This window comes from Salvelinus fontinalis, chromosome 17 (genome assembly GCF_029448725.1).
Source record: "Salvelinus fontinalis isolate EN_2023a chromosome 17, ASM2944872v1, whole genome shotgun sequence".
Lineage (NCBI taxonomy): Eukaryota > Metazoa > Chordata > Actinopteri > Salmoniformes > Salmonidae > Salvelinus > Salvelinus fontinalis.
Window position 1 is genome coordinate 13892413 of NC_074681.1, and position 27953 is coordinate 13920365.

General features: G+C 43.1%; 1 protein-coding gene and 1 long non-coding RNA gene across 6 annotated transcripts in view; one reads left to right on the forward strand and one right to left on the reverse strand.

The window, feature by feature from the left end:
- The window catches only part of LOC129813737 (dystrobrevin alpha-like), a 43857-nt gene extending 18421 nt beyond the window's left edge, over positions 1 to 25436 (forward strand). Inside the window, exons 11-21 of one of the 4 annotated variants that reach the window (XM_055866211.1) lie at positions 7057 to 7144; positions 7598 to 7692; positions 8013 to 8126; positions 9745 to 9841; positions 10537 to 10557; positions 20866 to 21025; positions 21134 to 21223; positions 21319 to 21418; positions 21530 to 21669; positions 21775 to 21813; positions 21992 to 25436. In XM_055866211.1, coding sequence (XP_055722186.1) covers positions 7057 to 7144; positions 7598 to 7692; positions 8013 to 8126; positions 9745 to 9841; positions 10537 to 10557; positions 20866 to 21025; positions 21134 to 21223; positions 21319 to 21418; positions 21530 to 21644 — 880 coding nt within the window. In that variant the 3' untranslated portion in view covers positions 21645 to 21669; positions 21775 to 21813; positions 21992 to 25436. Of the gene's footprint in view, positions 1 to 7056; positions 7145 to 7597; positions 7693 to 8012; positions 8127 to 9744; positions 9842 to 10536; positions 10558 to 20865; positions 21026 to 21133; positions 21224 to 21318; positions 21425 to 21529; positions 21670 to 21774; positions 21814 to 21991 lie in introns of those variants that run through there. The other 3 variants (XM_055866210.1, XM_055866212.1, XM_055866213.1) reach the window with 3 other exon arrangements.
- Positions 38 to 21600, reverse strand: LOC129813738 (uncharacterized). 2 transcript variants are annotated; one of them, XR_008753189.1, is made up of 6 exons: positions 21522 to 21600; positions 7596 to 7675; positions 6992 to 7162; positions 6439 to 6583; positions 2579 to 2684; positions 38 to 753 (listed from the first exon to the last, which is right to left on the reverse strand). It is a non-coding gene; the product is annotated as an uncharacterized LOC129813738 (long non-coding RNA). The 2 variants fall into 2 exon arrangements; XR_008753188.1 differs by lacking the exons at positions 6439 to 6583; positions 6992 to 7162; positions 7596 to 7675; positions 21522 to 21600 and adding an exon at positions 3782 to 4514.
- Positions 25437 to 27953: the final 2517 nt, after the last annotated feature.

Below are 27953 nucleotides of genomic sequence, written 5' to 3' on the forward strand. Positions count from 1 at the left end.
GTATCAGGGATCAAGGTAAGACCAAGTGCAGACTGTGTGAAGTAACAATGTTTATTGTAACAGGGGCAGGCAAACGACAGGTCAAGGCAGGCATGGGTCGATAATCCAGAGTAGGACCAAAGGTACAGGACGGCAGGCAGGCTCAGGGTCAGGGACAGGCAGAGTTCAGTAATCCAGAGGTGGAGCAAATGTACAGGACGGCAGGCAGGCTCAGGGACAGGCAGAGTTCAGTAATCCAGAGGTGGAGCAAATGTACAGGACGGCAGGCAGGCTCAGGGTCAGGGACAGGCAGAGTTCAGTAATCCAGAGGTGGAGCAAAGGTACAGGACGGCAGGCAGGCTCAGGGTCAGGGAAAGGCAGAGTTCAGTAATCCAGAGGTGGAGCAAATGTACAGGACGGCAGGCAGGCTCAGGGTCAGGGACAGGCACAGTTCAGTAATCCAGAGGTGGAGCAAATGTACAGGACGGCAGGCAGGCTCAGGGTCAGGGACAGGCAGAGTTCAGTAATCCAGAGGTGGAGCAAAGGTACAGGACGGCAGGCAGGGTCAGGGTCAGGCAGAGTGGTCAGGCGGGCGGGTACAGGGTCAGGACAGGCAAGGTTCAACAACCAGGAGGACGAGAAAAATATAGGCTGGGAAAGACAGAAGCTGACAGGACAAATGCTGGTAAACTTGACAAACAAGATGAACTGGCACAGACAGACAGAAAACACAGGTATAAATACCCAGAGATAAGTGGGAGAGATGGGCGACACCTGGAGGGGGGTGGAGACAAGCACAAGGACAGGTGAAACAGATCAGGGCGTGACAGGTAGCTCAAATGCGTACGTGAACTAATTTAAATGGATAGAGGCTGGGGATGAAATGGCATGCTATTCCCTACAGTATATAGTGCATTACTTTTGACCATGGCCAGGACTGGTCTAAAGTAGTGCTCTATTGTAGGGAATATGGTGCTTCTTCAAATGCAGACATAGTCATTATAGAGCATACACTGCAGTGGAACCAGTCACTCTTCTGATTTCCTATGTGTTTACAAAGTGATACTCAAGGATATATCTGAAATATGCTAGATGGTGCATGCATAGTAAAGACCATTAACCGTTCATTAGGGTAGAGTATCTATTACAATACTTTTCATAGGCATCCCACATTACCTGGGAGAATTAAACTAACTGCTACAAGTCACTAATATTAGCTTTGAGTCTCTCAAGTTCCTTTTTTCTGTTCTCAGTATACTGAACATGTACTTAATCACTCTGTCATTTTTTACAATGATTGACATACAACTACAGTCCTTTTTACATACTTGTAAATTATTTTATTTTCTGTTTTGCTGGCTCGTAATGTCAGCTTTGGACTCAGGAATAATATAAGTACACGGTAGATACACACGCACACACATACTTTAGATTTGTGTGTATTGTTGTGAATTGTTAGATATCACTGCACTTTTGGAGCTAGGAACACAAGCATTTTGCTACACCCACAATAACATCTGCTAAATATGTGTATGTGACCAATAACATTTGATTTGACTGAGCGATCCAGGTAGAACCAAGGAAAGTTACAGGAGAAGTTACACACATAGTTTTCTGGCATCAGTGAGTCCTCCATCTCTACATATAGGAACTGTACCTGCGCTTGATGAGACAAAGGCTACATTGGTTTAAACACGGACCCCATTCATAGAGCCAGGTTTGTAAAGATATGTACCTTCTAGGGATGGGCTTTGACATTGTTTGACTGTTCAAGTATTTGAATTTTAAAAAATTATATATTTTTAGAACTCAAGGCCTGCACTGGAAAGAAATATGTCCGCATTTATCTATATATAGGCCTATGCCAATAGTGCTCGACGATGCCAAATTGATCATGACCATTACAAATATCAAATCCTAATTGCTAAATTGCTCCATATATATATATATTCAGTCAATAAAAAAGCAAGTGCCATTTAAAATACATTTTTTAATGAATCCTTGATATCAACTAGTTATATTATATCTTGAACACAATCTTCAAAAAGGCAGTAACCTCAGCAGGGGCGCTTGCTTGTAGAAGAAGCCTGTGACCGTGCAATGGCATAGCCTTGTTTTGTTAATTTAGCAGACAAGACGCTCTTATTTCCCCAGCCCTTATCACAGTCAAGACACCTATTTTATAGTAAAAAAAACATGTAATATAACAGAATATTTTCCAAAAGGAAAAAAGATGCCACTGCGAAGTGATGCGCATCTCCCGTCTGGAAAAGTTATTCTCAAAGAGTGATACTTTATTATCACAGGCAAACTACATTTTCTTCATATGATGTTTCTTTAGACCTCTCTAAAATGAATAATAGATTTATTGTGATGGTGTAGGCTATATTACATGGATTGTTTTTTACTTTTAAAAATGTAGATGTTCCAAAGGTCAGCATCAGTGGCTTGTAGGCTATGCGTGGAAGACAGAAGATGCTAAATGTGTTTATCTTAATTAACGGTCAATTACCATGAGACCGACAGTTATTTGCTTGACAATCACTGGCTGACAAAATGTCATGACCGCCACAGCCCTAATCATGCTGATCCATAGTACCTTGCGTGGATGTGATGATTAGTAGAGTTTGAATGGTGGCATGTTCTCTTCTGGCATTTCAGGGCTGTTGACAACGTGGTTAACGTTGGGTTTTGGTCTTGGGAGTCTGTAGTAAACAAACAGTACTTAGCAAAAATCACTCATTCAATCTTGAAATGCTTATTGAAATCATTAGCCTTATTAGACAGAGTGGCAGTTAGTGCATGACTAGGCTTTGCATCTTGGAGCTATAGGTTACTTGGGAATTTTTCTAAATGTCAAACCAATGACATATTAAAGTTTTGACATTCATTTACTTACAATACTTTCACTGTTGAAAACACAAACACTGACTATTTAGATCAAATTCCCATAAGGAGATTATGATACAAGATATAAATGCCTATTTTTTCTGTCTGTGTACTGTAGATTATTTGAAAATGCAGTACAGGTTCAGTATCACATTCATTTCTATAGTATTTGTTTCACAGGAGAATTCAACAGACGTATCCCAAAGGGATAGCTTAACACAGCTTTGTTTTCATCTTTTGACTCATTCAATGACAGACAAGGCATATTGCTCTCTCCAGACCTGTGCTTGCCCAGTACTCTCTTCCCCTCCCTATTCTCATCATGTGTGTCATTTGTGTTCTGAAACCCTACACTGTTCCAGGTTAAACTACAGCCTTGATGTGGCAGATAGACTGGCTGATGAACATGTTGTCATTGGGCTGTATGTGAATCTCATGCAAAACAACCCCACGTCATGGTTAGTCTGGATTCCTCTGTCTGTAAAGTAAACACAGTGGGAACTACTAGCTAGAGTATTCACACAGTATTTACACCACCCCTGGCACTGTTCTCCCTTTTTTTAATTTAGCTACAAGCATTAACACTCCATACACTACTCACATCAAACTGAATAAAGGAAGTACAGTGCCTTCCAAAAGTATTCATCCCCTTGGCGTTTTTCCTATTTTGTTGCATTACAACCTGTAATTTAAATAGGTTTTTATTTGGATTTCATGTAATGAACATACACAAAATAGTCCAAATTGGTGAGGTGAAATTTAAAAAATAACTTGTTGAAAAAAATCAAAAAAGTAAAGTTGTGCATAAGTATTGTGGCAAACCTCTTCAAGGTTATGAGCATTTGTCACAAATTAAGTGGGAAACTGTCACCAAATTACCCCAGAATGAGAGTTCTTTCGAACAGGACAGTACCTGTGTGTTTGTCTCTCCGTCCTGGTCCACCCAGGTCGTAGGCAAGGTCAAGGATAGCAGGGTTCGGTACACGAATCGGGTTCTCAGTAGGTCCAGGTCCAAACGCCAACAGGTAAGTCCAAAACAGTCCAGCTCATACACAGTAAATCCAGCCAATATCTATTGTCTCTTTCTCTATGGTTCACAGATCTTTCCAGCCCTCACTTCACTTCCTGGTTTTTCTTGACCCTTTATTCGTGTGTTGGCTCCACCTTCTGAGGGTTCCACTTGCTTCTGGGACTTGTAGTTTTGGCAGTCGGCCATTTTGTGATCTGTAGTTCTGATCGGGGTGGCCATTTTAGTGATCGGGCAGAGCCCGTTTATTAGTTCTGCTCTCACATATCTGCCATTTATCACTCGACCCCCTTCTTTGCCACAGTATGTATTCACCCCCTTTGCTATGAAGCCCCTAAATAAGATCTGGTGCAACCAATTACCTTCAGAAGTCACATAATTAGTTAAATAAAGTCAACCTGTGTGCAATCTGTCACATGATCTGTCACATGATCTGAGTATACCACTAAGCAAGGGGCACCACTAAGCAAGCGGCACCATGAAGAGCAAGGAGCTCTCCAAACAGATCAGGGACAAAGTTGTGGAGAAGTACAGATCAGGGTTGGGTTATAAAAAAAATATCTGAAACTTTGAACATCCCACGGAGCACCATTAAATCCATTATTATAACCTTCCAAGAGAGGGCCGCCCACCAAAACTCACAGACCAGGCATGGAGGGCATTAATCAGAGAGGCAACAAAGAGACCAATGATAACCCTGAAGGAGCTGCAAAGCTCTACAGTGGAGATTGGAGTATCTGTCCATAGGACCAATTTAAGCTGTACACTCCACAGAGCTGGGCTTTACAGAAAAGTGGCCAGGAAAAAATCCATAGCTTTTTTGGAAAAAAAATAACCTTTTGGTGTTTACCAAAAGGCTTGTGGGAGACTCTCCAACCATATAGAAGAAGGTACTCTGGTCAGATAAGACAAAAATGTAGCTTTTTGGCCATTATGGAAAACGCTATGTCTGGCTCAAACCCAACACCTCTCATTACCCCGAGAACACCATCCCCACAGTGAAGCATGGTAGTGCCAGCGTCCTGCTGTGGGGATGTTTTTCATCGACAGGGACTGGGAAATTGGTCAGAAATGAAGGAATGATGGAGCTAAATACAGGGAACATCTTGAGGGAAACCTGTTTCAGTTTTCCAGAGATTTGAGACTGGGACAGAGGTTCACCTTCCAGCAGGAAAATGACCCTAAGGATAATGCGAAAGCAACACTTGAGTGATTTAAGGGGAAACATTTAAAGGTCTTGGAATAGCCTAGTCAAAGCCCAATCCAATTGAAAATCTGTGGTATGACTTAAAGATTGCTGTACACCAGCCGAACCCATCCAACTTAAAGGAGCTGGAGCAGTTTTGCCTTGAAGAATGGGCAAAAATCCCAGTGGCTAGATATGCCAAGCTTATAGAGACATACCCCAAAAGACGTGCAGCTGTAAATGCTGCAAAGGGTGGGGGGCTGAATAGTTATGCACACTCAAGTTCTGTTTTTTTGTCTTGTTTCTTGTATGTTTCACAATAAATAATATTTTGCATCTTCAAAGTGGTAAGCTTGTTGTCACAACCGTCGTAGAGAGGAGACCAAGGCGCAGCGTGATTAAAATATATACTTCTTTTAATAAAGAAATATACTGAACAAACTAATAGAAAACGAACGTGACCGCTATAAACACTGCGTGCAGACATGCAACATCACATAGACAATAACCCACAAACCAAAAATGGCAACCTAAATAGGATCCCCAATCAGAGACAACGATGAACAGCTGCCTCTGATTGGCAACCAATCTAGGCCACCATAGACCTACATATGCCTAGACTACACACACACACCTAGACAAACAAAAACCCTAGACAATACAAAACAATCATATCCACCCTCGTCACACCCTGACCTGACCAAAATAATACAGAAAACATAGAATACTAAGGTCAGGGCGTGACACATGTGTAAATAAAATGATACAAACCCACAAAATATTCATTTTAATTCCATGTTGTAAGGCAACAAAATAGGAAAAATGCCAAGGAGGTGAATGCTTTCGCAAGCCACTGTATGTGCATTCACAAACCATTGACTTGTCTTTTAAAAGTTGGCATACAGTAATGTAGCTAAACACTTTTCATAAACTGTACTGCTTTCACCAGCTGTTACTAAGCAATAGGTTTTGAAGGCTAAATTAACGCTATTTTGCTCATGAAGTTGTTACAGGACTGTACAAAGTTGCATTTCTTTTGCTCTTCATATAGTAAAAACCTAGTTTCTTGCCCTAGAATTGTCATTTTAATGTGCTTATGATGACAGATTAGACTTTGCTGTGGCAGTATTCAGTTATTTGTAGAGAATATCTGTGTTTATGTTTGTCCTTTATTATAACATCTTGGACTGTTACAGTAAATACTTTGATTGGATTTTGTTTCTTGGACTTTAATGCGTCTTTATGAGTTTCAATAAATGCTGTATGATAAATCTCAACTATTTCTACCCGTAATGTTGTTAATTTCTCTGAAAGGAAACTCAGACCTTTACAAAATTATCACATGGAAGCTACTGACCATTTACTGAAGTAGCCATCTGAAAGGACTATTTCGTGATGGTGCTAAGATTAGTAGGAATCATATGCTTGGGTCCTTCCTGCTCTTCTCTCCTGCTTCGCTCCGCCTCTGTGGACTCTGTAGTAGCATCATCTTAGAGATCTTTCTGCAGATGGAAAATACTTAGATTCAACTGCATGTAACTTTCCTTAGCATTTGTATAAGCTGAATGTTGTTCCTTGGTGCTTATAGTGTGTGTGCGTGTGCGCGTGCGCATGCACACGCGCATTGGTATGTAGCTGCTATAAGGCTTCAGCAAAATGGCTGTGATTTTGTCCCAAAAATGTGCAGCCGAGACCCTTTTTATAGTTTTATCTGTAAATAGCATCAACAATTGACATGGGAGTCAATACAAACTACTCTCCAGTGTTTGCATGTAAATACATTATAATTAACTAACCAATCATACAGATACTGTTCCAATTATCATTTGAAATTGATGTACAGTAATGTAAGTAAGTACAGAACTACTCTATATTTGGCAGCAGTATTTTGTGTCTGTGTGTCTAGTTACCTCACTGCAGTAGATATGTAGATGACAGATGACTGTCTCCCCTCCTCTCTCCACCTGTTGATTAGTTTGCTGGAGAGCAGTTCCCACCAGGAGGAAGAGCACAGTCTCGTCGCCCGCTACACTGCTAGACTGGCCTCTGACGCAGCCTCCGCGGTGAGACACACATGCTATCTGAGGTCATAGTGGGAGAAAATACCATGAATAGCATCCTGACATGTGCTCAGCACGAATACATATTTGTTCCAAATGCCTGTTTTCCTTAGTCAGGTTATCCATTCAGGAAAAGCTTGTGCCTGTAATCTTGACCTATCTGTGTTCGCTGTGGCTGCTTATGTCAGTGCTATGTAGTAGTGTATAAGGAAATAACATCAGTCAGATGACCTCAGTACTGTAGATAATGTAATGTGTCTCTGTGTGTAATGATAATGTCATGTCTCTGTGCGTACTGATAGTGTCATACATCTCTGTGTGTAATGATAATGTCATGTCTCTGTGGGTAATGATGGTGTCATGTGTCCCTGTGTAACGATGATGTCATAATGTCCCCATTTGTAATGATAATGGTATGTGTCCCTGTGTGTAATGATAATGTCATGTGTCTTACAGCAACAGCAGCAGAGGGTCCCCAACGACATCTTTTTCTCTCTGGATGCCAACAAGCAGCAGAGGCAGCTTATTGCTGAGCTAGAGAGCAAAAACAGGTCAGGGATGGTTTCCATCTGAATTTGCTTTTCTCTCTCTGTTCACCTATTCTTTCCAGCCCTGCCATCGTGCCAAATTACATGAAAGGAATGTGATAGGTTATTTAATGTGGTACTTAATGTGACAAAGGGCTGTAGCCCTGTTTGCATGGTAGTACCAGAAAAATACAAAAGCAACTCAAGTCTTAATGTCGTCAAGCTAGCTGGTAGACCCCCCTGTAATCCATCACACCATCTAAATCACACAAACAAAACTACTTCAGAAAGCCTACATATATGACATACTAGCTTCAACTGGCCTGTGTTTGTGTGTGTCACAGAGAGATCTTGCAGGAGATCCAGCGTCTGAGAGTGCAGCACGAGCAGGCCTCCCAGCCTCCCACATGCACGTCCCAACAGAACCCCACTCTGCTGGCCGAGCTACGGCTTCTCAGGTAGACCCATCTCAAATTTTTCTACCAAACAATCTGACCATTTAAATAGACAATTAAATGCGTATATAAACTCAGCAAAAAAAGAAACGTCCTCTCACTGTCAACTGTGTTTATTTTCAGCAAACTTAAGATTCAACAACTGAGACATAAACTGAACGAGTTCCACAGACATGTGATTAACAGAAATTGAATAATGTGTCCCTGAACAAAGGGAGGGTCAAAATCAAAAGTAACAGTCAGTATCTGGTGTGGCCACCAGATGCATTAAGTACTGCAGTGCCTCTCAACCTCATGGACTGCACCAGATGTGCCAGTTCTTGCTGTGAGATATTACCTCACTCTTCCACCGAGGCATCTGCAAGTTCCCGGACATTTCTGGGGGGAATGGCCCTAGCCCTCACCCTCCGATCCCACAGGTCCCAGATGTGCTCAATGGGATTGAGATCCGGGCTCTTCACTAGCCATGGCAGAACACTGACATTCCTGTCTTGCAAGACAGGTACAGGACAGGTACAGGATGGCAACAACAACTACCCGAGTTACACCAGGAACGCACAAGCAGTATGGCTGGAGGCGTTGTCATGCTGGGGGGGTCATGTCAGGATGAGCCTGCAGGAAGGGTACCACATGAGGGAGGATGTCTTCACTGTAACGCACAGCGTTGAGATTGCCTGCAATGACAACAAGCTCAGTCCGATGACGCTGTGACACACCGCCTCAGACCATGACGGACCCTCCACCTCCAAATCGATCCTGCTCCAGACTACAGGCCTCGGTGTAATGCTCATTCCTTCGACAATAAACGCGAATCCGACCATCACCCCTGGTGAGACAAAACCACGAGTTGTCAGTGAAGAGTACTTTTTGCCAGTCCTGTCTGGTCCAGCGATGGTGGGTTTGTGCCCATAGGCAACGTTGTTGCCGGTGATGTCTGGTGAGGACCTGCCTTTACAACAGGCCTACAAGCCCTCAGTCCAGCCTCTCTCAGCCTGTAGACAATCTGACAGTCTTGTAGACAGTCTGAACACTGATGGAGGGATTGTGCGTTCCTGGTGTAACTCAGGTAGTTGTTGTTGCCATCCTGTACCTGTCCCACAGGTGTGATGTTCGGATGTACCGATCCTGTGCAGGTGTTGTTACACGTGCTCTGCCACTGCGAGGACAACCAGCTGTCCGTCCTGTCTCCCTGTAGCACTGTCTTAGGCGTCTCACAGTACAGACACTGCAATTTATTGCCCTGGCCACATCTGCAGTGCTCATGCCTCCTTCCAGCAGACCTAAGGCACGTTCACGCAGATGAGCAGGGACCCTGGGCATCTTTCTTTTGGTGTTTTTCAGAGTCAGTAGAAAGGCCTCTTTAGTGTCCTAAGTTTTCATAACTGTGACCTTAATTGCCTCCCGTCTGTAAGCTGTTAGTGTCTTAATGACCATTCCATGGGTACATGTTCATTAATTGTTTATGGTTCATTGAACAAGCATGGGAAACGGGGTTTAAACCCTTTACAATGAAGATCTGTGAAGTTTTGGATTTTTACGAAATATCTTTGAAAGACAGGGTCCTGAAAAAGGGACATTTCTTTTTTTGCTGAGTTTATTATGGTTGTTTTTCCTCTACCAGGCAACGCAAAGATGAGCTGGAGCAGAGGATGTCTGCTCTGCAGGAGAGTCGCAGGGAACTCATGGTACAGCTGGAGCAGCTGATGCTGCTGCTGAAGGTGCGTGAGAAGCCATACAGTTTCATTTCTACTGTAATGTAGGCCTGCTAATGAGAAGGGTAGAAAATCCAACACACTTTTCATTATCCCACCACTAGAGAGAGCACTTCTTCAAATCTCACTGGGCTTCATCATAAGGAATTTTCCATATCTTCAGTAAATCCTGAGTTACTCTGTTTTGACAAGTCTTCCTTTCTCATCTTCTTACCATAACCCATACGCCTCTTTACAAAAAATGTGTTTGTGTTCCACAGTTTCTTCATGTTAAAATGTTTGAGATATAACCTTTTCCAGACATTCTACTGGTCATTCTACTAAGGACACAATGTTTTGATCATATGTTATGACCACTGACAACATACAAACAACATAACTCACATAATAAAACTGGATATAGGACACAATTCAGTCAGACACAACAACAGTCAATGGAGAAATGGTTTAAGAAGCCTTACATAAACTGCTTACTGTACTGATTTAAGTGGTAAGGTTATCAATCTAATTACTCCAATGAAGGGATCAATGCTAATCCAGTTAGCCCCACCTAGCATAACCATGCTAGAATCAGACTTGCTAAAGCCTACTATATGGGGGGAAATCCCAATAAGTTTTTACATATGAAAGAAATTGTCTTCATTGAATGATTATACTATTGTGCTTTTGGGACAGTACATGAATAACGTTTTTCTCAACAGGAGGAGGAAAGGAAGCAAGCTGTAAGTTTGTCAGTGAAACCTAAAATAACTAATGCTTCTTACAAAGAAACTTCTGAATGTGAGGTTTGTGGTTTTGCTGACAATATTTGATCAGTTCTCATGGGAACTGAAAATGCAGCAGTCAGATGAACTAACAGCATGTTAGATATTTAAATAATATTGACTTAATGTAAAGTGCTGCTAAATGGACCTAAAATGCATTATGGCACGTGCTCAATGTTTGTTGCTCACCAACCATGGATGTGTTTTTGGATAAACATGCTTAACATAACAGCTTTTTCAGCAGAAAATTCTATTAGCCTGAACTTTAGCAATTTTTGCTCCATTACTGGGTCTTATAACATTATAAATCTGATTGGTTTATATACTGTCAATTGAGAAATATTGTGACTAAATATGTACAGTTGAAGTCGGAAGTTTACATACACCTTAGCCAAATACATTTAAACTGAGTTTCACAATTCCTGACATTTAATCCCAGGAAAGAATTCCTGTCTAGATCAGTCAGGATCACCACTTTATTTTAAGAATGTGAAATGTCAGAATAATAGTAGAGAGAATGATTTATTTCAGCGTTTATTTCTTTCATCACATTCCCAGTGGGTCAGAAGTGTCACGATCGTGTACTGGAGAGAATGAGGACCAAGGCGCAGCTGGATAAGAATACATCTTCTCTTTTAATGAAACGAACGAAGATGAACATGGAACGAAAAAACACTATTACAAACAAACAAAACAACAAAACGACCGTGAAGCTACAAACGTTGTGCATAGACAGACAGGCTACAAACGTTCTGACATAGACAATTACCCACCATTAATGAGAGCCTATGGCTACCCTAAATAAGGCTCCCAATCAGAGACAACCGACATCAGCTGTCTCTAATTGGGAACTCATTCAGGCAACCATAGACTCTTCTAGATCACTCACCAACATAGACAACGCTAGACATCTACACTAAACACAAAACCATATTTTACACCCCATAACCCCTTTACCAAATAAACATCAAAAACCAACAAAACATAAACATTACCCATGTCACACCCTGACCTAACTAAAATAATCAAGAAAACAAAGAATAATAAGGCCAGGGCGTGACATAACCCCCCCCTTGAGGCGCGAACTCCGGGCGCACCATACACAGTCTAGGGGAGGGTCTGGGTGTGCTCCCCTCCACGGTGGCGGCTCCGGCTCTGGTCGTAGTCCCCACGTCACCACAGTACCTAACCACCTCCTAGGCCTCCTCCAAACGACCCCCCTCCACATTAACCCCATTGCATTCAGGGGCAGTTCCAGACTAAGGGGCAGTACCAGGGTAAGAGGCAGTACCAGGGTCAGGGGCAGTACCAGGATCAGGGGCAGTACCAGGATCAGGGGCAGTACTAGGGTAAGGGGCAGCACCAGGGTAAGGGGCAGCACCAGGGTAAGGGGCAGCACCAGGGTAAGGGGCAGCACCAGGGGAAGGGGCAGCACCAGGGGAAGGGGCAGCTCCGGACTGAGGAATGGCAGCTCCGGACTGAGGAATGGCAGCTCCGGACTGAGGGACTGCAGCTCCGGACTGAGGGACTGCAGCTCCGGACTGAGGGACAGCCCATGGCTGGCTGACAGATCTGGCTGCTCATGGCTGGCTAACTGATCTGGCTGCTCATGGCTGGCTGACGGATCTGGCTGCTCATGGCTGGCTGACGGATCTGGCTGCTCATGGCTGGCTGACGGATCTGGCTGCTCATGGCTGGCTGACGGATCTGGCTGCTCATGGCTGGCTGACGGATCTGGCTGCTCATGGCTAGCTGACGGATCTGGCTGCTCATGGCTAGCTGACGGATCTGGCTGCTCATGGCTAGCTGACGGATCTGGCTGCTCATGGCTAGCTGACGGATCTGGCTGCTCATGGCTAGCTGACGGATCTGGCTGCTCATGGCTAGCTGACGGATCTGGCTGCTCATGGCTAGCTGACGGATCTGGCTGCTCATGGCTAGCTGACGGATCTGGCTGCTCATGGCTAGCTGACGGATCTGGCTGCTCATGGCTAGCTGACGGATCTGGCTGCTCATGGCTAGCTGACGGATCTGGCTGCTCATGGCTAGCTGACGGATCTGGCTGCTCATGGCTAGCTGACGGATCTGGCTGCTCATGGCTAGCTGACTGATCTGGCTGCTCATGGCTAGCTGACTGATCTGGCTGCTCCTGTCTGGTTGGCGGCTCTGGCAGATCCTGTCTGGTCGGCGGCTCTGGCAGATCCTGTCTGGTTGGCGGCTCTGGCAGATCCTGTCTGACGGACGGCTCTAGCGGCTCCTGTCTGGCTGGCGGCTCTAGCGGCTCCTGTCTGGCGGACGGCTCAGTGGGCTCATGGCAGACGGGCGGCTTTGCAGGCTCATGGCAGACGGGCGGCTTTGCAGGCTCATGGCAGACGGATGGCTCAGATGGCGCTGGGGAGACGGATGGCTCAGATGGCGCTGGGGAGACGGATGGCTCAGATGGCGCTGGGGAGACGAGCAGTTCAGTCAATGCTGTGCAGACGGCAGATTCCTGCCGGCTGAGGCGCACTGTAGGCCTGGTGCGTGGTGCCGGGACTGGTGGCACCGGGCTGGGGACACGCATCTCAGGGCTAGTGCGGGGAGCAGCAACAGGACGCACAGGACTCTGGGGACACACAGGAGGCTTGGTGCGTGGTTTAGACACTGGTGGTAAAGGGCTGGAGACACGCACCATATAGCTAGTGCGTGGAGGAGGCACTGGTGGTACTGGATTGGGGCGGGGAGGTGGCGCCGGAAATACCGGACCGTGCAGGCGTACTGGCTCCCTTGAACGCCGAGCCTGCCCAACCTTACCTGGTTCTATGCTCCCCGTCGCCTGACCAGTGCGGGGAGGTGGAATAACCCGCACCGGCCTATGTAGGCGAACCGGGGACACCATGCGTAAGGCTGGTGCCATGTACGCCGGCCCGAGGAGACGCACTGGTGACCAGATGCGTTGGGCCGGCTTCATGACATATGGCTCAACGCTCAGTCTAGCCCGGCCGATACGTGGAGCTGCAATGTACCGAACCGGGCTATGCACTCGTACAGGAGACACCGTGCGCTCTACTGCGTAACACGGTGTCTGCCCGTACTCTCGCTCTCCACGGTAAGTACAGGGAGTAGGCGCAGGTTTCCTACCTGACTTCGCCACACTCCCTTTAAGGCCCCCCCCAAGAAATTTTTGGGTTGTACTCACGGGCTTCCAGCCTTGTCTCCGTGCTGCCTCCTCATATCGCCTCCTCTCGGCTTTCGCTGCCTCCAGCTCTTCACGAGGGAGGCGATCTTCTCCAGGTTGTGCCCATGGATCTTCTTCCAATTCGTCCTCCCAACTCCAGAGATCCTGTGTAGGTATGTCCTGTTGCCGCCTTCCATGCCGCTTGGTCCTATGGTGGGTAATTCTGTCACGATCGTGTACTGGAGAGAATGAGGACCAAGGCGCAGCTGGATAAGAATACATCTTCTCTTTTAATGAAACAAACGAAGATGAACATGGAACGAAAAAACACTATTACAAACAAACAAAACGACCGTGAAGCTACAAACGTTGTGCATAGACAGACAGGCTACAAACGTTCTGACATAGACAATTACCCACCATTAATGAGAGCCTATGGCTACCCTAAATAAGGCTCCCAATCAGAGACAACCGACATCAGCTGTCTCTAATTGGGAACTCATTCAGGCAACCATAGACTCTTCTAGATCACTCACCAACATAGACAACGCTAGACATCTACACTAAACACAAAACCATATTTTACACCCCATAACCCCTTTACCAAATAAACATCAAAAACCAACAAAACATAAACATTACCCATGTCACACCCTGACCTAACTAAAATAATCAAGAAAACAAAGAATAATAAGGCCAGGGCGTGACAAGAAGTTTACATACACTCAATTAGTATTTGGTAGCATTGCCTTTAAATTGTTTAACTTGGGTCTGTCACGATCGTCTTCTTGAGAGAGAGAGGACCAAGGCGCAGCGTGTGAAAAATACATCTTTATTTTGGAAGAGAGAAAAAAACACAAACACTATACACAAACAAACAAAACAACAAACGTGAAGCTAAATAACGTAAGTGCACAGACAAGCAACAAACGTTCAACATAGACAATTACCCACATAAACCTAGTGCCTATGGTTGTCTTAAATATGGCTCCCAATCAGAGACAATTAATGACATCTGTCTCTGATTGAGAACCATTCAGGCAACCATAGACACAGCTAGACACCTACACTAAACACTAACCCATCTACTCTACTTAACCCCCTAAACCATACAACCACCCTAGACAATACAAAAAACACATACCTTCCCCATGTCACACCCTGACCTAACTAAAATAATAAAGGAAACAAAGAATACTAAGGCCAGGGCGTGACAGGGTCAAACGTTTCAGGTAGCCTTCCACAAGCTTCCCACAATAAGTTGGGTGAATTTCGGCCCATTCCTCATGACAAAGCTGGTGTAACTGAGTCAGGTTTGTTGGTCCCCTTGCTCGCACACGCTTGTTTAGTTCTGCCCACAAATGTTCTATACGATTGATGTCAGGGCTTTGTGATGCCCACTCCAATACCTTGACTTTGTTTTCCTTAAGCCATTTTGCCACAACTTTGGAAGTATGCTTGGAGTCATTTTCCATTTGGAAGACCCATTTGCGACCAAGCTTTAACTTCCTGACTGATAGCTTGAGATGTTGCTTCAATATATCCACATAATGTTCCTACCTCATGATGCCATCTATTTTGTGAAGTGCACCAGTCCCTCCTGCAGCAAAGCACCCCCACAACATGATGCTGCCACCCCCGTGCTTCACGGTTGGGATGGTGTTCTTTGGCTTGCAAGCCTCCCCCTTATTCCTCCAAACATAACGATGGTCATTATGGACAAACAGTTCTATTTTTGTTTCATCAGACCAGAGGATATTTCTCCAAAAAGTACAATCTTTGTCCCCATGTGCAGTTGCAAACCATATAGTGTGGCTTTTTTTAATGGCGGTTTTGGAGCAGTGGCTTCTTCCTTGCTGAGCGGCCTTTCCGGTTATGTCGATAGAGGACTCGTTTTACTGTGGATATAGATACTTCTGTACCTGTTTCCTCCATCTTCACAAGGTCCTTTGCTGTTCTAGGATTGATTTGCACTTTTTGCACCAAAGTACGTTCATCTCTAGGAGACAGAACACGTCTCCTTCCTGAGCGGTATGATGGCTGCGTGGTCCCATGGTGTTTATACTTGCGTACTATTGTTTGTACAGATGAACGTGGTACCTTCTGGCGTTTTGAAATTGCTCCCAAGGATGAATCAGACTTGTGGAGGTCTACAATTTTTTTCTGAGGTCTTAGCTGATTTCTTTTGATTTCAACCCATGATGTCAAGCAAAGAGGCAGTGAGTTTGAAGGTAGGCCTTGAAATACATGCACAGGTACACCTCCAATTGACTCAAATGATGTCAATTAGCCTAACAGAAGCTTCTAGAGCCATGACATAATTTTCTGGAATTTTCCAAGCTGTTTAAAGGCACAGTCAACTTAGTGTATGTAAACTTCTGACCGACTGGAATTGTGATACAGTGAATTATAAGTGAAATTATCTGGAAGTAAACAATTGTTTGAAAAATGACTTGTGTCATGCACACAGTAGGTGTCCTAACCGACTTGCCAAAACTATAGTTTGTTAACAAGAAATTTGTTGAGTGGTTGAAAAATGAGTTAATGACTCCAACCTAAGGATATGTAAATTTGCGACTTCAACTCTATATACAGTACCAGTCAAAAGCTTGGACACGGACTTCCCGAGTGGCGCAGTGGTCTAAGGCACTGCATCGCAGTGCTAGCTGTGCCACTAGAGATCCTGGTTCGAGTCCAGGCTCTGTCGCAGCCGGTCGTGACCGGGAGGCCCATGGGGCGGCGCACAATTGGCTCAGCATCGTCTGGGTTAGGGGAGGGTTTGGCCAGCAGGGATGTTCTTGTCACGCACTAGCGCCTGTGATGGGCTGGGTGCAATGCATGCTGACATGTACTGTCGCCAGGTGTATGGTGTTTCTTCCGTCACATTGGTGCGGCTGTCTTCCGGGTTAAGCGAGAAGTGTGTCAAGAAGGAATGCAGCTTGGCTGGGTTGTGTTTCAGAGGACGCACGGCTCTCGACCTTTGCCTCTGCCGAGTCCGTACAGGAGTTGCAGCCATGGGACAAGATTGTAACTACCAATTGGATACCACGAAACTGGGGAGAAAAGTGCTTTTTAAAAATTAGATTTTTTTCTACATTGTACAATTTTCTACATTGTAGAATAATAGTGAAGACATGAAAACTATGAAATAACACATATCATCATGTAGTAACCAAAAAAGTGTTAAACAAATCAAGATATATATTAGATTCTTCATAGTAGCCACCCTTTGCCTTGATGGCAGCTTTGCACAATCTTGGCATTCTCTCAACCATCTTCATGAGGTAGTCACCTGGAATGCATTTCAATTAACAAGTGTGCCTTGTTAAAAGTTAATTTGTGGAATTTCCTTCTTAATGTGTTTGAGCCAATCAGTTGTGTTGTGACAAGGTAGGGGTGGTATACAGAAGATAGCCCTATTTTGTAAAAGACCAAGGCCACAAGAACAGCTCAAATAAGCAAAGGGAAACGACAGTTAGTCATTACTTTAAGACATGAAGGTCAGTCAATGCCGAACATTTCAAGAACTTTGAAAGTGCAGTCGCAAAAACCAATGCAGCACTATGATGAAACTGGCTCTCATGAGGACTGCCACAGGAAAGGAAGACCCAGAGTTACCTCTGCTGCAGAGGATAAGTGCATTAGAGTTACCAGCCTCAGAAATTGTAGGCCAAATAAATGCTTCACAGAGTTCAAGTAATAGACACATCTCAATATCAACTTTTCAGAGGAGACTGCGTGAATCAGGCCTTCATGTTTGAATTGCTGCAAAGAAACCACTACTAAAGGACAACAATAAGAAAAGAGACTTGCTTGGGCCAAGAAACACAAGCAATGGACATTAGACCGGTGGAAATCTGTCCTTTTGGTCTGATGAGTCCAAATTTGAGATGTTTGGTTCCAACCGCCGTGTCTTTGTGAGACGCAGAGTAGGTGAATGGATGATCTCCGCATATGTGGTTCCCACCGTAAAGCATGGAGCAGGAGGTGTGATGGTGTTGGGGTGCTTTGCTGGTGAGATTGTATAGAATTTATTTAGATTTCAAGGCACATTTAACCAGTATGGCTACCACAGCATTCTGAAGCAATATGCCATCCCATTCCAGCAATCCAGGTGAAGCTGGTTGAGAGAATGTCAAGAGTGTGCAAAGCTATCATCAAGGCAAAGGGTGGCTACTTTGAAGAATCTAAAATATAATTTGTTTTAAATGTTTTGGGTTACTACATGAGTCTATATGTGTAATTTCATAGTTTTTATTTATTCACTATCATTCTACAATGTAGAAATTAGTAAAAAATTAAGAAAAACACTTAAAGTAGTAGGTGTGTTCAAACTTTTGACTGGTACTGTATATTTTACCATAACAAAATAAATGATAAAAATAATGACATTATGGGCAGAAAACCCAAATAATCGTTCATTGAAGTTGATGGGTCATTTATCACAAAACTTTTTGATATAGACAATCATTTCAATTACTATTTCACCGGTGAGGTGGACAAACTGAGAAGTGAAATGACAATATTGAACAGTGAACCATCATATTTGTGTATTGAAGATCTAATAATGAAAGAGAATGATTGCTGTTTTGGATTTTGACAATTTTGTGTGAAAGAGGTGGAAAAACAGTTGTTATCCATCAATAATGATAAGCCACCAGGTATAAATAACCTAAATGGGAAAATATTGAGAATGGTGGCAGACTGTATTACCACCCCTTTTGTAAGAGCTGTCGCTCTCCTCATCCTCGGAAGAGGTGAGGAGAGAAGGATCTTCTGACCAAAATGCGGAGTCTGGGAAATATGCCATCTTTATTTATTTACAACGATAACTGATGACACGAAAACAAACAAAACACTTTCAACAAACTACAAAATAAGAAAACGACGTACACGCAACCTGAACATAAACTTACATGGACAAACGTAAACTCACGAACAGGAACGGACATCGAAACGAACGAACAGCCAAACAGCTCCAAAAGTGAATACATCTAACATAACGAAGACATCACAGGAGACAATCACCCACAAACACACAGTGATAATGCCCTACCTAAATATGACTCTTGATTAGAGGAAAATGCAAACCACCTGCCTCTAATCAAGAGCCATACCAGGCAAACCGAAACCAACATAGAAACAGATAACATAGACTGCCCACCCAAAACACATGCCCTGACCATAAACACATAAAAACTAACATAAATAGGTCAGGACTGTTACACCTTTCGCCAATGCCTAAAGGAGTGTGTGCCCACAGGCGTGGAAGGAAGCTAAAGTAATTCCACTGCCTAAAAATAGTAAAGCACCATTTGCTGTCTCTTACAGCAGCCCAGTCAGTTTGCTGCCTGTTCTTAGTAAACTGAGGGAGAGAATTGTGTTTGAACAAATACAGTGCTATTTTTTTTTTAAAGTTAACTACTGACTTTCAGTATGCATATAAGGAAGTGCACTCAACTTGTACTGTACTGACTCTGATAGTAAGATTATAGTTGGAGCTGTAGTGTAAGATTTCAGTGCAGCCTTTGATGTTATTGATCATAATTTGTTATTGAAAAAGTTCACTTGTTATGGCTTTACATCACCTGCCATCACATGGTTGGAGAGTTACTTATCCAACAGAACTCCGAGGGTATTCTTCAATGGAAGCTTCTCGAACATCAGATATGTACAGTGTGGTATCCCTCAGGGCAGTTGCCTTGGGGCGTTACCCTACTCTATTTTTTACAAATGATTTGCCACTTGACTTACAAGAAGCCAAAATTACTATATATGCTGATGATTACACACTCTACACATCAGCACCTACAGCCAGTGAGCTCAATGAGACTCTTAGGAGTTATAGTCAGTGTCAGAATGGGTAATTAACAATAAACTGGTCTTACATACATCTTAAACCAAAAGCATTGTATTTGGTTCAAAGCAGCTGAACTCCTAGGAGTAACATTGGATGGTCAGTTATCAGGGTCAAGTCATATTGACAAAGTTATTGTGAAGATGGTAGAGGTATGTCTGTTTTGGGTTTGTTTTGTTTTGGGTTTAACACAAAAATCAACTGTACTAGTTGTTCAGGCTTTGATCTTGTCCGATCTTGATTACTGTCCGTATGGTCAGGTGCAGCAAAGAAAGACCTAGCAAAGCTGCAGCTGGTTCAAAACAAAGCAACAAGCCTTACCCTTAACTTCACAAACTGAGCTAACATCAACAACATGCATGATAGTCTCATGGTTGAGGAGAAATTGACGACTTCTCTTCTAGTCTTATTAAGAATCATTTGTGTGTTGAAAAAGGCTAATCACTTAAATAATCTATTTGTATACACTTTGAACAGACATACATACCTCACCAGACATGCCACTATGGGTTTCTTCACGGTACCCAAACCAAAAACAGATTTAGTTTTGTATAGAGCCATGTCATTGTATAATGCTCTGCCACCAGATGTTTATCTTTACAAAACAGATACAAAACATATTGTACCACAGCGCCTCTCCTCTTTCTATAGATCTAATTTAACTGAGGTGAAGGTCGAGTCATGCGTCTTCCAAAATATGACCCGCCAAGCCGCGCTTCTTAACACCCGCTCGCTTAACCCAGAAGCCAGCTGCACCAATGTGTTGGAGGAAACACCGTTCAACCGATGACCGAGGTCAGCTCGCAGTAGCCCGGCCTGCCACAAGGAGTCGCTAGTGTACGATGAGCCAAGTAAAGCCACCCCCGGCCAAACCCTCCTCTAATACTGCTCGACACTGGGCCAATTGTGCGCCGCCCTATAGGACTCACAACACTGTGATGTAGTGCCTTAGACCGCTGCACCACTCGGGAGGCCCCTATTTTATATTTAATGTAATATCTTATGTTGTTCTTGTCTATTACTGTTCTGTACCTCGTCATGTATGTGTACCCCAGGAAGAGTAGCTGCTGTAGCTAATGAGAGTCCTAATAACTGAGTCATTCAGTGTAGAAATAGCTCCACAAACATTAGATAGATCAATGTGGATGATCACTGGTTGTTACTGCACTGGTGTACTACTGCTACTACTGACACAGTGACAGGAAGTGACACCTAGTCACACTAAACCCATTCTTCCTGTTTCCTGTTTCAGACTCAGGGACCTGGCTCCCCCCGCTTGTCTCCCAGCCACACAGTCAGTCGGCCCATCCCCATGCCAAGCCAGGCAGAGTCTGCCGGCACCACACCCACTCACACCCCTCAGGACTCACTCATGGGTGTGGGAGGGGACGTGCAGGAGGCCTTCGCTCAGGGTAATACACACACTCACACACCTTTACAGTTAGGAGTGCAGTAGCCTCCTCAGGTTCTGGAATGCCAGTGTGTGTAGGCTTATGTACCAGCCTCTGTTCTATCTCCAGGCCCCAGGAGGAACTTGAGAAATGACCTCCTTGTTGCTGCTGACTCCATCACCAACACCATGTCTTCATTGGTTAAAGAGCTCAATTCAGGTGATACTATAGTCTCACTGTGTCTCTGACTTATGAAAATATACCTTTCATATCCTCTGAGCATTTTCAAGCTGTGTGTGTTTTGTCTTCTCCAGAGGCTGGAAGTCAATCAGAGAGCAACATGGACTCTCAGACAGATGAACTGTTCTCCTCTCCCACTTCCGATCTTCCAGCACAGATGACCACTAAACCACGGTAATGGTATGAAGTATGCACAGTTTGTAGATATGCTGTATGAATCTCTATAAAAGCTCAAAATCATATACAGAAGATTGCAGTCTGGTAATGTTGGATTTACCTCCATAGTGTTGGTGGCAGGAACCCTGGTGGAGTTGAGGAGGAGTGCTATGAGAACGACTTGGTTCAGGTGCTGGAGGATGAGCTGAAGATGGGGGAACTACTAAAACACAGACGGGAGTAAGAGAAAACCCATATGGTGGCCTATGGTTTGAGTTATTATTATGGAAAATAAGTGCATTTCAAAACACATTCCTTACAAATTCCTTGAATTATTCTCTCTTAATTTTGGTTGTTTTCTTGGTGCGGTACAGGTGACTTTGCAGCAATGACCTTGTTTAACAAGTCTCCTGGTAAGAAGACTAATTCATTTATTTGACATGTTCTTACCATTTGATGTTCACTGCGCAAAAATAATAACTATTCCTCTTCTGTGTCTATTTGATTCACTGCCTGGAATGTATTTTTTTCTCACTACGCTATATTCCAGTACAAATGGGCAGAGTATTTAACTCCCTGTCCTCTCAACAGGTAAGCAATATGAAAAGCCACAAAAGTAGAAAAACACTGGAAGATGGATGAGAAGAGAAGGCATATAGAGAAGGCTGTGAAGAGATGATGGTCCACATGCATGCAAGACGAGCTAAAAAAGAAGTGACAAGGAGGAAGGCTCAAAGTTATGACACTGCTAAATCCAACAATAGAATACATAGTAATATTATGTAAAGATCTATTTTTTAAACCAACAGCATTTTTAAGTGAATACTGTGAACCGATATGGAGGGATTATTAAACAAAACAGCTGTCTATTATACCACCGGTGCCATAAAATCAAATAACTTTGTTGAGAATTATTTGATTTTTAATCATATTATTTTTGGGTATGAGTTGTTGAAGAATTGTGCAAGTATATGCTGTAGTTCATTTTTCCCTGGGGCCACATTCGGTCTTCAACGAGGGTCGCACTGAATTGTTTAAAATATTTCCTTGCTGTCTAAATTTGCAAAAAATTGTCCTCTATCCATCATTTTGGGAATTTTCTATGCTCTCTGACTGTTTAGTGTTTATTAGCAAGCTGGACTGTCAATAAACTGTATGAGTATAGGTCCAATATCATTTCTACACAGTTTTGCTTAGATTTTAGTCCTTTTTTTCATTTTAAAGTATATTTTTACTCAAACCACCCACGGGCCTGATTGGACACCCTCCGACCTGCGGGCCGTATGTTTGGCACTCCAGCTGTATTTGTATTGCTGGTGAGATTGCTTTTTAAACCAAATAGTAAACTTGGTATATGTGTAAACTGAGGCACAACTGTCTATAACCCAGAGGGTAGCTACAGTATGTCTGACGCTATGACCTGGTTGGCCCATCAGTCGAATGATACTGGTGTTGTATCGCTTTTGTATTTGTTGTTTGACCGTTTAGCTTTTTGATTGACCTATTGAAAGAGTGGCTTGTCAGATAGTTTATTTTATTTGCCTTAGCTGGTTAGCCTAGCTCACCTTTGGATGGGGTACAGTCAGACCATCAATGCAGCATGTACTGTAGCTAACATTGTTCCAGCCACTGATAAATTTACATTCACTGTCAAAATCACTTTGTTTATTTCACCCACAAGTATTGCCTAGTAGTTAATAGTACTGTATTACGTAATACAACTTTGCAGCAGGGGAACAATGTTATTTGCCTTCTTCTGCATGTTGTTTGCCACATTGCAAATTTGATTTAATTCCTCCTGGAGTACTAAGAGAATGAGACAGTAAAAGACAAAGAAGCTGAACCTATGACACATCTAATGCTGGAAAGTGATATTGTCTACTGAAGGATTTTGTTAACTAATATTGATTTAGAGTTATAGTTGAGTTTATTTTATTAATAGCTGCTTGAGATTTGAAGATGTGACGACATAAATTAAATTGGAGTAGGGAGTACAGTACGTAGATAGTACATAGAATGGACAGTACAGTACATACAGTGAGGGAAAAAAGTATTTGATCCCCTGCTGATTTTGTACGTTTGCCCACTGACAAAGAAATGATTAGTCTCAAATTTTAATAGTAGGTTTATTTGAACAGTGAGAGACAGAATAACAACAAAAAAATCCCCAAAACGCATGTCAAAAATGAAAAATGTTATAAATTGATTTGCATTTTAATAAGGGAAATAAGTATTTGACCCCTCTGCAAAACATGACTTAGTACTTGGTGGCAAAGCCCTTGTTGGCAATCACAGAGGTCAGACGTTTCTTGTAGTTGGCCACCAGGTTTGCACACATCTCAGGAGGGATTTTGTCCCACTCCTCTTTGCAGATCTTCTCCAAGTCATTAAGGTTTCGAGGCTGACGTTTGGCAACTCGAACCTTCAGCTCCCTCCACAGATTTTCTATGGGATTAAAGTCTGGAGACTGGCTAGGCCACTCCAGGACCTTAATGTGCTTCTTCTTGAGCCACTCCGTGTGTTTTGGGTCCTTGACATGCTGGAATACCCATCCACGACCCATTTTCAATGCCCTGGATGAGGGAAGGAGGTTCTCACCCAAGATTTGACGGTACATGGCCCCGTCCATCGTCCCTTCGATGCAGTGAAATTATCCTGTCCCCTTAGCAGAAAAACACCCCCAAAGCATAATGTTTCCACCTCCATGTTTGACGGTGGGGATGGAGTTCTTGGGGTCATAGGCAGCATTCCTCCTCCTCCAAACACGGTGAGTTGAGTTGATGCCAAAGAGCTCCATTTTGGTCTCATCTGACCACAACACTTTCACCCAGTTGTTCTCTGAATCATTCAGATGTTCATTGGCAAACGTCAGACGGGCATGTATATGTGCATTCTTGAGCAGGGGGACCTTGCGGGCACTGCAGGATTTCAGTCCTTCACGGCGTAGTGTGTTACCAATTGTTTTCTTGGTGACTATGGTCCCAGCTGCCTTGAGATCATTGACAAGATCCTCCCGTGTAGTTCTGGGCTGATTCCTCACCGTTCTCATGATCATTGCAAATCCACGAGGTGAGATCTTGCATGGACCCCCAGGCCGAGGGAGATTGACAGTTCTTTTGTGTTTCTTCCATTTGCGAATAATCGCACCAACTGTTGTCACCTTCTCACCAAGCTGCTTGGCGATGGTCTTGTAGCCCATTCCAGCCTTGTGTAGGTCTACAATCTTGTCCCTGACATCCTTGGAGAGCTCTTTGGTCTTAGCCATGGTGGAGAGTTTGGAATCTGATTGATTGATTGCTTCTGTGGACAGGTGTCTTTTATACAGGTAACAAACTGAGATTAGGAGCACTCCCTTTTAAGAGTGTGCTCCTAATCTCAGCCCGTTACCTGTATAAAAAGACACATGGGAGCCAGAAATCTTTCTGATTGAGAGGGGGTGAAATACTTATTTCCCTCATTAAAATGCAAATCAATTTATAACATTTTTGACATGCGTTTTTCTGGATTTTTTTGTTGTCATTCTGTCTCTGTTCAAATAAACCTATCATTAAAAATTATAGACTCATAATTTCCTTGTCAGTGGGCAAACTTACAAAATCAGCAGGGGATCAAATACTTTTTTCCCTCACTGTATAACGGACAACATTGTTCATAACACTCCAGATTCTAAGGTTTACACTTGCAAGAACAGAGGACATTGTTTGTTTACCATGTTTTAGAATCAATATCCTCTGTTTTACCATAGATTTTGAAGTTGCATTGTCATTTAAATGTTCAAATTATTAGCGTTCTTATACTCACTCACACACAAATCTCTCAGCAACATACACTCAAAGACACTCACAGTCACACACTTGGTAACCAAGCTCATTGTGTGCAAATGTTACCCAGTTACTTTAAAATATGTGGTACAAGCCAATAAATGTGTGAAATATATCTAGTATGATTTTCAAGCTAGTTCGTATAAGTGATTTTGCATGGTGGTGATGATGCATAATAAAGAATTGACACAACATGATAATGTTGTTGCCTATGAGCTCTTTCTCTTCTTTTTATCCATCACTTATAAAAGGCACCTGCATAGCCTGTAATCCAAACTGATATCTGTTTGAAACAATGATGAAACTGAGAAAATCTGTTTGGATTCCAGGATAGCACTATGAATTCCAATAGGTTTGCTTTACTGCCCCACAATTTATTATCTGTCACTAGTTCAATGCTCCCATCTCACTGCATTTAATTCATCACACACCCTCCCAGTTAGAACAAAAGAGCAGACAACCATTGCTAGATAAGATCACTACTTGTGTATAACCTCACACAAACTGTAGGTGTATCCCTTGGCTACTGTCAGTAGGATAGGGTCTCTGTCGAATTCAGAAGTAGCCTTCAAGTTGACATGATTCCCTAAGAATTTATATCAGTAGAAAAATTGCACGCAGCAGCTGGGTACTGAACGTTTGAAAGTATGTCAAATAACCCCTTGGGCCAAAGAAAAGGCCTTTGCCGAAGCATTTCAGCCAAGGTAATCTTAAATGCTAATGACATTTCATGCTTTCTTGCTCCTAACTTATTTATGAAACTGACACCATCGTTTCATTGCTTTGCCTGCTCTGTCCTGTTTCTGCTCTCCTGCTATTGCTTGACATGCCACTCTATTGTTCTGTCTTCCTCCCTCTAGGTAGGACTTGAGTGCCCCCTGCTGTTCAACAAGTATCTTCTTCCTTGGTATTATGGCTGTCCGCAAACAAATGTTATAGGTGCATCACTCCGCCTGCTTTCTTGGCTGTATATCAGCCTAATATTCTGGAGAATTAATTCATTACACTTTGTGAAAAAGTTGCCCTACCAACTAACCCTACAACCATTAAAACCTCATCACTATTCCACTACTTTGGCTCTATCTGATCCTACATCAGGCCAACAGCCTGGGAGGACGGGACACTATCGTTCAAAACACCTTGTAACTCTTCTGCAGTAAAATCTCATACACCCAAGTACTTCTCCGCAGCGGCCATCACAACATCTATCCTCTGTGATTTATGTTTCATTCCTGCTGTACAGTTGACAACCATGGCCATGAACGCCAAAAATACCAACCTTACTGAAGCATATTTTATTCCTATCACTCTCTATTGACCTCTGCCTACTCACAGGGGATCCTCTTAGGATCTCTCACCCTGGACCCATTTTCCTCTACTACTCTCATCACTGCCTCAGTGTAGCGTGGTTCGTTCTGCGTTGTGTAATTTTAATGAGGACGCTGCCACAACTGACGGTCTGCTGGTTGAAATCGTTTTATTTGCCCTGCACACGAAGAGACAACACACATGTTACCCTTGGCACAGTCACAGCTCTCGGGCACCTTGCTAGCCGAAGGTCAAGCAAAAGAGAGCACGATAAAGGAATTAACAGGTGCTGCGTGCACACACTCGCTGCACAACAGCACACCATACAAGTAAAACTATACAGAACATAATTCTGACAAAATAAAAGACATACCTGCACACGAAGAGACAACACACATGTTACCCTTGGCACAGTCACAGCTCTCGGGCACCTGCGCGAGCACATGGACACTCACTCAACCACTGTCACAAGTACTCACAAGTTACAACAGATACCCCAGTCAGTGAACTATGTGAAACTTGTTAACATAAATTCCTACACTGTCCACACTATAACAAACGTATGGTTGCAAAACAGTACATTGTATAACCTTATGACGGTTGTATTTTAAACAGTTTCAGAGTCAAGGACAACATACCTTGCTAGCCGAAGGTCAAGCAAAAGAGAACGATAAAGGGGTATGGAAATACAGATAACCCGCGATGGGCCAAACCAAAATATACAAAACTTTTACAATCACATGTATGTACAATATTGGTATGAAAAAGTGTTTGTACACCAAATAAAAACATTAGCTATGCAGCTGTAATTAAATAAAAAATTACACTGAATTATTATTATTATTATCAAATTATTAACATCCCCTCTTGACCTGGCCTATTTGAATTGGTCCTTGTGTGCAATTTGGTGCGTAATCTAGGGGAACAACATCACACTGCTACATTCACCCCCACTGTTTTACACTAGATTATAGGCACAAAACAAAAACACATTACCTCGAAGGTAACAAAGCAAAGAAAGAAAAAAAAAATCACACCCATAGGGCGACAGAGTAACCCAGTGTAGTCCATTAATTCTAGACCCACAAATGGTCGATCAGCTGAAAAGCTATCCCGCGAAGGATTAGGAAAAATAAGGGGTAGCTAATCCCTTATTCAACCGTATATACGAAAAATGCCATATACATTTTATGCTGATGGACTACACACAAAGTTACATGAATTGTCAAATATATTAGACAAACCCACAAATCATTCTAAGACATGCTTAGATTCCTACATATATATATATATATACATAAAAAAGAAAAGGTAGGCAATATCCTACCGTCACTGAGAAACCAAGAACTGTTTCATTTCCTGTGTAGACATAGTTTGGATTAGCCTATCCACTGGCTTAATACGTCTACCTAGTCTAGTCCGAA